Source organism: Glycine max, chromosome 17 (genome assembly GCF_000004515.6).
Source record: "Glycine max cultivar Williams 82 chromosome 17, Glycine_max_v4.0, whole genome shotgun sequence".
In the NCBI taxonomy this organism is placed as follows: domain Eukaryota; kingdom Viridiplantae; phylum Streptophyta; class Magnoliopsida; order Fabales; family Fabaceae; genus Glycine; species Glycine max.
This window is the reverse complement of record NC_038253.2, coordinates 2,471,248-2,483,620: the sequence shown is the minus strand read 5'-3', so window position 1 is coordinate 2,483,620 and position 12,373 is coordinate 2,471,248. Positions and strand designations below refer to the sequence as shown.

General features: G+C 35.3%; 2 protein-coding genes across 2 annotated transcripts; one reads left to right on the top strand and one right to left on the bottom strand.

Moving 5' to 3' along the window:
* Positions 1-3,040: 3,040 nt before the first annotated feature.
* Positions 3,041-3,862, bottom strand: LOC102665120 (glycine-rich cell wall structural protein). Its single transcript, XM_014769505.2, has one exon. It carries the CDS (start codon positions 3,860-3,862, stop codon positions 3,041-3,043), a length of 822 nt encoding a protein of 273 aa, XP_014624991.2.
* A 6,153-nt stretch (positions 3,863-10,015) lies between these two features.
* Positions 10,016-11,041, top strand: LOC100789285 (huntingtin-interacting protein K). The gene is made up of 4 exons (XM_003550625.5): positions 10,016-10,328; positions 10,436-10,491; positions 10,590-10,656; positions 10,750-11,041. The coding sequence occupies exons 1-4, from the start codon at positions 10,200-10,202 to the stop codon at positions 10,828-10,830; spliced, it is 333 nt and encodes a 110-aa protein (XP_003550673.1). The 5' UTR covers positions 10,016-10,199; the 3' UTR covers positions 10,831-11,041.
* Positions 11,042-12,373: the final 1,332 nt, after the last annotated feature.

Sequence of the window (12,373 nt, the reverse complement as noted above, 5' to 3'; positions counted from 1 at the left end):
TAGAGGAGAGGTTGAATGGCAAGTGATGAAGAATGACCGATATGAACAGAGCTGACAACCATTTGGTGGGTGTTTGAAAGACACCAAACGTCTGTTTGTGCATTCCAATGCACAAAATGGAGAAATATCAATACTGGTAGATCCAAAAAAACGTGGTTTACATTCCACTTATTGGTAACCCAAACACATAGTGTAATTCAAGGGTATTTGACCATTTTGGGTGATTTTAAAAAACATTTTACTCAATTGGATTGTTCTTAAAACTATTTACCCGTGATAGGTGATTCTTGCCGCATCGGGATTGGGTGACGCTACCAATACGTCTTTTTTCATGTAGTGGATAGTGTCATCCTATTCCATGTCATCCATTAGATGGAGTTGTCAAAAAATATAACACCATCCTATTCCATGCTATCAATTCGTATTTTGTTATGTCACCCCTTTAAGTGGGATTAGAACATGTTATGTGACTCTGGTAAATGTTACATAGAAAGCATCATCCTGAAAGTTACTTCCTTTGTTTTATATTTAATAATCATAATTTAATAATTTTAATAATTATTTTAATTTAAGTAATTATATATATATGTGTGTTTATAATGAAAATGAGTTAAATTGAAATGCATTATAATAATTATAATGACAATTTGGATGAAATGATTTTTTTTTTATTCATGGCAAACTTATGTCAATTTTATGGATAATTAATTCAATTGTGCCCTTGATGCCTGTATTGGCTACAAGTTTGTGCACATTGAGATTCAAACCAATTCATTTCATTCCTAATGAGTAAACATTGGTCAACTCCTGAGACATAATTTGAACTCATAAGCAATAACAATAAGACCTCGTTTGACGCACCAAGAGATAACGTGTTAACTAGCGCCACTTGGATGGCAAGGTGTTTGATTGGTGCCACCTATGTAACTCCTACCATCTTACTACCTCAAAAACAAACAAAACGAAGGATGCATGGAACAGGGTGGCGCCTCTTGTTCTACCAATTCCACATGAAAGGGTGACATGGACAGGATGATGTCACCCACTACATACTACATCACAAAAGATATATTGGTGGTGTCACTAAATTTTGATGTGGTAAGAATCACGGATGATAGATAAATAATTTGAAAAATCACCAATTCATTAAAATGTTACTTAAAAATCACCTGAAATGGTCAAATCCCCCTGATTCAAAAATAACTTTACGAGGGTGGGGTTGGCAAGCCAGCTAAATGCTAAGCCCAAACCCCCAAAGAGCATTTACAAGGGCCTAAGTAGCAATGGAATTATGGAAGCCCTTGATGAGCTGTTGTTCCGAACAGTATTATTATTGATCGAATAGCCACTAGTTATGAATTACATTTTGATTTGACACAGATATGAGAAGTTTGTCAAATAAATATCTTTAAACAATTAAATTTCAATTTTATCAAATATCATTATGATTGTATTATTCTTGCTTTCATCAAATTATATAAGTGGCAATATTTCTTTATAATAAAAACCATCGAGAACCTCTGGATAGCCAAAACTGGCTGAAGCGACGTGCCTGAAATTGGGTGTATCGACCTCTTCATTTCTCATAATATTGTTGAGTCGTAGTACAAGTATTATATTCTTTAATATATTTGTTTATTATTAGTTAAAAGTTATTAGAAATTATGAAAAGTTCATTGAATAAGAAATGAAATTTTTAAAAAATGTATTTTTTTAATAAAATTCAGTTAATAAAAAATATTCAAAAAGAGACTATTTAAGAGTATGTCATTATAAATTTTCATTGTACATATATTCTATGTATGTATTTGAGAAGATAATTGAGTAGTTTATATAAACCAGTCATCAACTAAGTATTTGACCAAAAATAAGCTACTACCTGTGTTTTTGGTTAGTGAATACTTTTTGTTGTTTAAAAAACTATCAACTTAAAAACTCGTATTTGATAGATGTAATGTGACTAGCTTATATGCCACGGGTATGTCACAATAATAAAAACAAAAAATTATACGCTATGAATTGCACGATATTTTTTTAAAAAAATATACTTAATTAGCCTTGTTAATTTCCAAAAATATAATACTATTATTAATTTACCCTTGCTGAAGTATATAATACTTTTATCTTTAATAAGGCATATTTACGTATACATCGATCCTATGGATTGTACAATTAGTTTCCATTTCATTTATTCTAAAAAAAAAGTTTACATTTCTTTACTGTCGTCAAGAACAAAGGATAAATTCAATATGGCATGGTTAGTCACTAGAGGAAAAGATAGTAGAGAGCAAAGACAAGGGTAGGTTGTCTTTACACAGCCTTGAGGAGCACTAAAACCAATCTTTGTCATACAAAATGAAGAAACTACGAGGCACTTGAATGATTTTTCTAGCTAGAAAGAATAAGTCCTATAGTTATTTACAGTTACAAAGCCTAGTACTATATATTACTAATATATAATAGGCTATAGCATATATAGCACTAAAGGAGGTACTATATCTTCTCCATTTTGAACTAGGACTTGCTGAACGATCGATCTGCTGTTCACACCAGAGAAATTAATAAGATCGGTAAATTCTAGTGATAAAGCCTAGCTTTCTGTAAGGTACATATATACAACTCGTCAAGCTGAATCAATCTGCATAGGTACCGCATTTGTCATACACGAATTTGTTTCTATTACCTATCAGTTCAATATTCAGTTGTATGCATCGTCTTGGATAGAATCCAACTTGTTAAAGAACTATTTCGAGACTACATGTGTGTATCCGTACAGTTTAATTGCAAGTGCCACATGCCATGTGTCTTAAACTTTTTGGCTTTTTAATTAATTCATCAAACCAAAAATATAATTAACTCGATCGGCTTGTAAGCTACAAAGGAGAAGAATCAGAAGATCATGAAAGAAAACTTACATTTATTTAATCATTAATCTATATATTATATATTATATATAGTACGTTATACGCACTGCTTCCATAAATGAGCCTTGCATATTGCATGGCATATAGTATACATACTATTAAGATTATATTTTAATTCAAAAACCCCCGCCACCACCGAAACCACCACCAGCACCCCCACCTGCACCACCTCCAAAGCCACCACCAGCTCCTCCACCTGCACCACCTCCAAAGCCACCACCAGCTCCTCCACCTGCTCCACCTCCAAAGCCTCCTCCCGCTCCTCCGCCTCCACCGGCACCGCCACCAATTCCTCCCCCTACTCCACCACCATGTCCACCTCCGAAGCCTCCACCAGCGCCTCCACCACCACCGATTCCTCCTCCTACACCTCCACCTTTACCACCTCCAAAACCACCACCTGCGCCTCCCCCGGCACCACCTCCAACGCCTCCACCACCACCAATTCCTCCTCCTACACCACCACCTTTACCACCTCCAAAACCCCCACCAGCACCACCACCTGCACCACCTCCAATGCCCCCACCTGCGCCTCCACCACCACCAACTCCACCTCCTTTTCCACCTCCAAAACCTCCACCAGCACCCCCACCCGCACCTCCACCACCTCCAATTCCTCCTCCTACTCCACCACCATGTCCACCTCCAATTCCTCCTCCTACACCACCTCCAATGCCTCCTCCAGCACCTCCACCACTACCAACTCCTCCTCCTATACCACCACCTTTACCACCTCCAAAACCCCCACCTGCACCACCACCACCTCCAATTCCTGCACCAGCTCCTCCACCAAAACCTCCACCGGCACCACCACCCAATCCACCTCCTCCAAAACCGTCAACTAACTCATTTTCTTTTATTTTTCTGCATTCAGCTACTCCTATCACCAATACAAATGCCACAGCAAGTACTGAAACATAGCTGTGCAATTTTCCCATCTTTGCACAAAGAGAGAAAATAATACAGCTGAAAATATTGCTTGCTGTGGTTGCTATAAGAAAGCTTGGGAAAGAAGGACTTATTTATAGTGTGAACGAGAGCACACACACCATAAATACACGTAGACTTATGGAGATCTCATCTGTCGAACACCGCTAAATGTTCAAACTTGTTTGGAAGAAGAATCTATTGGCCGGTGAAATCTTAATTGTCATGTCCCAACCATCAACTACTTCGATCATTTTAGTATTTAAGTACAGTGGAGTAGGAGTATTAACATAAATGTTAATATGTTGCTTAGAAGAACAAACATGGAGAAAGTGAAAGGAGCTTGGCCCGGGTCATTGTATGAAATAAAATTAAAACGATTAGGTTTCTTTGGGTTTCTAGTGAATTATCATTTTGATATATAATCAGTAGTAAATGTTAACATCTTTTAACAGAAATTGAAGTCGTGTTTCACAATTTTGTAAAAACTAACCATTTTAAGATAGATCCCATTGTTTAGAAGCTTTAGCTCTTTCTTATTTGGATAATGCCCAACTGAGGAAGTCTCTTTTCAAGTGGATCAAATCATTTTTAATGATGTATGTGTTTCCTCTTCTTTAGCTTAATAATGTCCAGTATTTTGACTCTAAATAAAAGATAGAGCTAATTATTATTATTTATTGTTAGAGGAAATTAAATCATTTTTATTGTTAGAGCTTAATAATGTCCAGTATTAGTTTTTGTTATCCTCCTATATATGACAACTTTTGATCTGACTGTTGTTAAATTAAAAGATTAGATTAAATTACAATATTATATACGTGCTATATTTATTGAATCAACCACTTGATACATGAAACATAGTTCTTATGTCAGGAATCAAGATCTAGAAAAAAGAAAACAAATGTACCTAAAAATATTTCTCATTAACTTTTTTTAATAAATTATTGTATTCCTTAACCAAAAATCAATAACTACTCCATCATAGATTCTAAAATTTATTTAAATGGTTGACATACACCTTTTAACAGATACCTTTCCATATACTTAGACCAGATATTGAATTTCTCTCTTAATGCTTCGGAAGTAAACTTATCTGTTATTCATGTCATTTTATGCTCGTAAATTTTCTCTTATATTTCGTGTCCAATAGAATTACTCTAGCCAGTTGGTAAATATATTCAATGCTCGACGTAACTGGTCGAGGTCAAGGATACAGAGCGATTAATTTTCTACTATTTTCAGCCTGAGTAAAAACTGTACGTAGAAAATTTTTCTGTAAGTGGCTGCGATTGGCAGATCGCAATTATGAATTGTTGAAGACTCTCACGTCTTTATACTGCTCTTGTCATCTATAACTGGCAAGCTTGCCCTACCATGTGTATTATTTGTCGGTTCAAAGCCATATATATGGGATTAGCATGTGAACTATCTCAGTATCAAATTAAATGAAGCTCACAACTGTTAGTGTTTAGCCTGGTTATAGAAACATAGCATTCCTGGACGTTTAGCCACCCTAGCACATGTAAAAGTTGCTTCATGAATATATAGTAAAAGGCATATTAGGTATACACATATTTCACAAAACCTCAATATTAAAAAGTAGTTTATCTAGCTAACTAATAAAGCTATAGAAAAATTGACAATTAATGCATGTTACAAATAAAATACCTGCATTTTAAATGGATTTTAATGCCGCCCTTCAATTCTAATAGTTGATCCTTTGTGAAATAAGATTAACCATATTTACATACATATTTTAAAGGACGTCAAGATTTCAAGCTGACATCTATAATTTTGATTATATTTCTAGTTTTGTACTATCCACTATTCTTGATAAAATGAAATAACTTTAATCTTGATAAGAAAAAAAAAGTTAATAACGTTTTCCAAGTAAATGACGGGTGGACAAAATGGGGATAAAGTATCTTTAATACTCTTAACATTATTGTATGCGCCTTTATTCTCGCATTATTATTCTTGTGAAATATTCACTGACTTACATTTCATATTTACATATAGTATTTGATCATGGAGTTTAGATCAACTCCTTCACTCTTAAAAAAAAAATCAAGCTAGCCTAGTCTATAGGCAACCAAGTTTATAGAATCTGGACCTCCACTGGCAACACTTCGGACCAAAAAACATCCCTATCAGTAATCACTTCATTTTCGACAATTAAGAAAAAATGGGATTAATTAATTACTAGTAAGTCAGAATAGCTGGACGGCAGTATCATGTGATCAACCACCCAACTCTTGGGGTGGGGATATCCTAAGCCTTAATTAAGCTAGCTGTTCAGCACTTCAGAAGCAGAATTGAAATGTAAAAGCAAAAGGTACTACGCGCAAGACACTATATTTATCATCAACATTTTATATATACTACTAATTACAGTTATGAGTAGAAAGTTTTTTTTATTGAGAAATGTAAAATTGCATTTTTCATATTTTTTTTCGTTCTCCATGGTATTAGTAGAAGGCATGAGTTTAATTTTTTGAGTACATACATCGTGGACTCGAATACATCGTCACACGATCCTGCTTGGCCCCTTTTTTTTTTCCTTACCAGCGTTTAGTTGAAACTTGTGAGATTGCTGCTTCTTTGCATCAGGAATTACGGCCGTATATATAGACGTAAGAATAATAAATCTAATTTAATTACTTTAAGAATGTGGCGCGCATCATTCCCAAACAAATTTACAGTTTGTCACGTTACCATTTTTTTTTAAAATGTCATCGCATGCTTTGGAATCACACACATTTAAACTGGGCGTTGCATGTAGATTTGTGTTTTTGTTTTTTGTCCAAATATGTATACTTTATTATTTTGTTTTCAAATATTTGTTTTTCACATTTTAACATCTCTAAATTGGACTTTTTTTAAAATTAAAGTTCTACCATGAGTTCATAACAAAAAAATGCATGTGTGTTAGTATTGGTCCCATGCAAATTTGGTTCCTACCAAAGAGTTGATAATTTTTTTATTCCAAAAATATCCTTCTCATATAATCATGAATCCATTGTATAATCGGAAAGAAAATTTACAACGTAAACGTGTTTCTATTGTAATGCAAGGATGCAAACATAATTTAAAACAGAAATATGTTTTCATGACATGTCTTTTGCTAGGTATTTTTCCACGAAAAATTATTTATAAAATTAAGTTACCTTTTTTATTAAATTAATTTTTATACAAATTATATTAATAATAACACATATTACCTTTTAAAAAGTAATCAAATTAATTGTTACATAAATTATCTTTTTAATTTAAATTTAAATTAATGATAACATAAATTATTCTTTTTAATTGTAATCAAAATAATATCATCAATTAATTTGATTATGGTTAATAAAGGTAATTCTTATAATAATTAATTTGATTACCTTTATAAATGATAACTTGTATCCAATTAATTTAATTTTATTTAAAAAAAATATTAAGTACTATTAAAAATGTTAAGTTGTATCATAATTAATTTGATTACTTTTAAAAATGTAACTTGCATTTATAATTAATAAAAAATCATAAAAAAATGAAAAATCCAATTTCATTGCATGTTTCAACGAAGATCAAAGTAGAATCATTTTTTTGTTGGTTATTTATTTTTATTTTAAAAATACAAAGCAAAAATATGATTTGGTTGTATATCTTAATCAAGATCACAATTAAATTGTGTTTTTGTTGTGTATTTAATAGTAGGTGAGACCAAAGAGGGCACAGGTAAGAGGAAAGGGAGAAAGAAGCATGGTGAAGTGTTAGAATAGATTGGTAAAATAATATTTTTTAGAAATTTTAAGATTTTACTGGACCAAGAACAATTATGATAAGGGAACTGCTTGGGGCACCCAGTATTTTTGCTAGTACACTCAATTCACATCAATTTTATGAAAAGGGCAAAATAGGAATTTCACGTACTATGCCTAGTGGGCAAATTTCCCAACAAGGCGCTGTTTTACAAAGTTATTCCCAGTTTAGGGCTGTTTGGAAAGTATTTCCCAGGGGGTGCTGTTTTTGCACGTCCCCAGCATTGGATGCGCCATTTCTGATGGCGACTTCGTGCATGGTGGACACATGTCGAGGGGGGAGGAAAGCGCTATTACTGCTGGCGATTTGAGACGTGGGAAACGCTAGAACTATTGGCGCCACAGTGAAAGCGCCACTGCTCTTGGCGTTTTAGGAGGAAGTGGCGTTTCCTCCTCCTAAAACGCCAAAGGAAGTGGCGTTTTCTTCCTTCTCCTAAATCGCCAAAATGACTAGCGCCACCATCTGCAAAGGACTGCTCCCGCCTACTGCAAAGCTGCCTCTGCTGCAGAAAAGCTGACCCTACCCTAGGCTGAATCGCCAAGAGCAGTGGCGCTTTCACTGTGGCGCCAACAGTGCTGGCGTTTCCCACGTCTCAAATCGCCAGCAGTAATGACGTTTTCCTCCCCCCTCGACATGTGTCCATCATGCACGAAGTCGCCATCAGAAATGGCGCATCCCATGCTGGGGACGTGCAAAAACAACACCCCCTGAGAAATACTTTTCAAACAGCCCTAAAATGGGAATAACTTTGTAAAATAGCGCCTCGTTGAAAAATTTGCCATGCCTAGTGTCCCAATAATAAAAATACTGGGTGCCCAAACCAATTTGCTTCTGATAAGCGCAGCTCAAGATGCATCTACAACATAAATAGGCCCAATCCCCTTCAGCCCACAGTTCCTACGATGCCATGACAACGAGTCCACCATACACACCAACGCAATATGAAATTGAAATACATTTCTTAAAGATGGAAAAAAATATGGCCGAAAATAGAGACTTCTAAAGATCGGCCAAGGCTGACGTGTGTCCCAATTTTGTGGATTGTACGGTGCGAACGACATATTTTAGAAGGGGTTGTGCGGTGCGAGAGGATTTTTCACCGTTAGATAATCGTATTTTAAATCTAATGGTTAAAAATATTTCTTATTTTTTCTTTTTCTCTTTTTCTTTTTTTTTGTTCTTTCCCAATTTGTCCATCTCCCTTAGCTCTATTCATTAATATAATTCTTGTGGTCATTGTCGTTCAACTCCGTGTGGTTATCTCTTTCAACTCAGCATCGCAGATTCCCCTACCCCCAGAATCGCACCTCCTTCACTACCCATCGCAACAATCAGATCAAAAAACTACATTACAAATAAGATCCCCAATTAAAACCAACTACAAAATATAAGAGAAAATCTTAGATCAAAAAAACTTAACAGATCCAAAACGAAATTAAAACAAAATTACAAATTAGATCCTCCACAAGTTTTTCGTGATGCCCGCAACTATCTACCTCACTTGCTGCGAAGGCTGGGTTCTCGTCGAAAAAGGAAGGAAAAACAAACCAAAACCAGATCCATTGTTGGTGAAGGTGAGACAGGTGATGGGTCATCGACGTCGTGCGGTGGGTCGACGCGGTTTGGTGGGTTATTGTCGCAGCGCGCTGATGCTGTGGTTCCTTTATGCGGTGGAGGCTGGTGAGTGGTTAAAGGGAAACGAGACATAGAGGAGGAAGGGTAAATAAGGAAAGTGAGAAAGAAAAAGGAAAAATGAAAAAATATATCAAGCATCCATTAAAAATTAAAAATATTTATTGGTTTCAATTGCTTTCGTACCATGCAACACCTTTAAACAATAGGTACACCATGCCTCTCTCTTCAAGGATATGCACGTCAGCCCTGGCCCTAAGGTCATTAATTAAGTTTTTCAAAGATAATTCGTCATCTGATAAAATCTTTTGAGTGTGAAAAGTCTTTCACCCCCAAATTTGCTATTCACACTTCCATGTGCATTAAAATAATTTTATTACGTAAATACCCTTTTAATGGAATGATGTTTCTGTTGTATAAAATATACAAAATATATATATATTTTTGTTGTATTTTTTATGTAAATACGATTCCATTGACAAAATATATAATGAAATCATGTTTTTATTATGTATTTTTTTGCACTTCCTCATACACAAAAAAACATAAATACATTGTTTACTTTGCTAAAGAAATCATGTTTCCTTAAAAGATTATTTTCAGAATAATTTTTTTAAAAGCACATAAGCGGTAGAAATAGCAAAAGTGAAAATAAGAATAGCAATTCCCTAATGCTTCAGGCTAGTGGTTCTCACGTTCAGCCCAGTACGGCCCGAAAAGCAACCGAGCACAAACAAGCAAACAAACAGTATCAAATGCACTTCTTCCAGCGTTGCGCGTGGGTGTAAGAAATTTCCGTTCGTTAGTAATACGATGGCAAAAGTGTGCGCGTTCTGGAATTGCATTGATTTTTGGGGGCAGAAAGCGTGAATATAGAGAGAGAGAGAGAGAGAGAGAGAGAGAGAAATGGAAGGTGCAGACGAAGGAATAGAGAGGGTTGTGGATTCGAAGGACTTGCAGCAACAGAGCAAAGCTTTCGACAAGCTCACAGACCGCGTCGAGGATCGCCAACTCGATTCTTCTCGCGTCCAAGAGGTTCCTCTCTCTATTCTCTCTCAAACGTTGCTACGATATTTCACAACAACGGTTTGATTCGCGTTGAAACTGATTTTTTGCGCTATTTTCTAACGATCTTGGGGCAGGCCATGGCATCAATTGCTGCATCTGCTGAAGCTGACTGGCAAGCCATGCGTATGAGGTTATATCATTTTCTATTTACACTCCTTATTTATTTTTCTGTCTTCCACATATGATTAATTAACTCTTAATCTGTATTTTTTTTCTCCTTAATTTCAGGGAGAAAGAGTTAGCTGCTGTCAAGATAAATGCCGCTGATGTTGACATAATTGCGAATGAACTAGAGGTGGGTAACTTCGTATTTTTTTAAAAAAAATTTATTTATTTTTCAATTAATTAATTAATTGATATATATTTTTTTATGTGTTGTTTCTAACAGCTGGATAAAAAGGTTGCTGAAAGGACCTTGCGTGAGCATAAAGGTGATGCAGTAGCTGCAATCCGGCACTTGCTTCGCTAGAGTTGTGGGAATGGAAGTGTCAATGTTTATCTCAGTCATCTGAATACCAAGACCTAATTTTTGCTCAGAAATCTTATAGCTATACATTCCCTGTACTGAAACACGTGTTTAAATGTTTACAGAATTACTATATTCATACCTCAAGTCTTTCTAGCTAACACTGGAAAGCATAAATTATATAAAGGAGCTAAGAATAGAATAGATTAGCCAAGTTGTATTGCATTGTTCTGCTCTTATGTTTGGTGCTGACCTTTAGACGATACATTGGGCTCAATTCAATCTAAGTAGTTAGAACCAATAAACTAATGTTTCATGAAGGCTAGGGGACCTGGTGTCAGGGGTAGTTCTCTTGTTTTGATATACATAGTTTCAAGCTAGAATTTGTAGCCGTTATAGGGAAAGTGAAGAGTGGGATTTCAGCCCATGGTCTCACTATAGGGAGCACCCATTGGATCATACCATTCAAACATTTTTTTCTTGAGAAATTCTGTGGAAATTAGAGTTTTGGTACTGATATTTTTTACCAATAGTTTGAATGAGTTCCTATTTAACGAAGTTTTCTCCCTCCCTCCATCCTTCTAAGTGTATTTAAGCTCATTTAACTATTGGACCAAAAATTAACTGCACCAAGATTCTTAGATTTTTCGGCTACCTTAACAACTCTTTTTCTTTCTTTTTTTTCATCCATCAAATTGACAAAATTTTGGAACTAAATTAATCGATCATCCATGCATAGTACTAGTAGTGTTGGAGCTTGGAATAGTTGGCGTCTTGTATCTCCATTGTTTATCACTTGCATAAGCTCATTTGCATGTTCAGCGTGGAGCTCCTTCATCTTCGAGTTCAGTGCTTAATAATTTATCAACTAGTGTTGTCAAATAGAAAGCCTTGTACTTGACAGGCTCTAGTAAATTATTGTGCGGAACAGCTTGTGCAAGTGGTTATTTACATAATGTTGCTACTTCCAAGTTGATGAGCCTAGATTCTCCGTGTTAATTGAAGTTGACATTGTCGGGAAGGAAGCGTCCACCATGTTTTCGCTTACTTTTCCGTATTCAAGAGAGATTCCCAAAATGCTATTGGAAAAGCATATAGCTGGCTCCAGACGCTGCAACAGTTCATGCTATGGTGCCTTTTCTTTATCCTTAGATTCACGATGTCTTTAGAGCCATTAGTTTGTCATCCTTTTTTTTTTGTCGGGGAATCCCAATAATATTTATCTGAAAGTATAATGGACTTCCCAGGTGATAAAAGCAACCTTAGTCCTGAAGTAGGCTTTATAAATTCCCCACCATTGAAGTTGTTTCAGATTTCCACTAGTTGCATGAGATGTTTCCCTCCTTATCGACATTCTTCCGTTGAAAACTAAGTTTTGTTTTGTTGTCATATCAATTAGTTCAAAATGAGAGGGAAGAGACATTAAGGTTTGTAGTGTATTTTTAAAAACTTCAATTAGTTTTTTTTTTTCTTGAAAGTTATTTTTTTCTTTTATAAAAAAATAATGTCTTTGATTTTTCTGTAAGAGTTTTTCTTCAAACGTGTT

Bases quoted from the DNA above. Each gene is read 5' to 3' on its own strand.
- LOC102665120 (XM_014769505.2), bottom strand. From the start codon at position 3,862: ATGGGAAAATTGCACAGCTATGTTTCAGTACTTGCTGTGGCATTTGTA.
- LOC100789285 (XM_003550625.5), top strand. From the start codon at position 10,200: ATGGAAGGTGCAGACGAAGGAATAGAGAGGGTTGTGGATTCGAAGGAC. The intron at 10,329-10,435 runs GTTCCTCTCTCT...ATCTTGGGGCAG, and splicing joins ATTCTTCTCGCGTCCAAGAG to GCCATGGCATCAATTGCTGC. The intron at 10,492-10,589 runs GTTATATCATTT...CCTTAATTTCAG, and splicing joins TGGCAAGCCATGCGTATGAG to GGAGAAAGAGTTAGCTGCTG.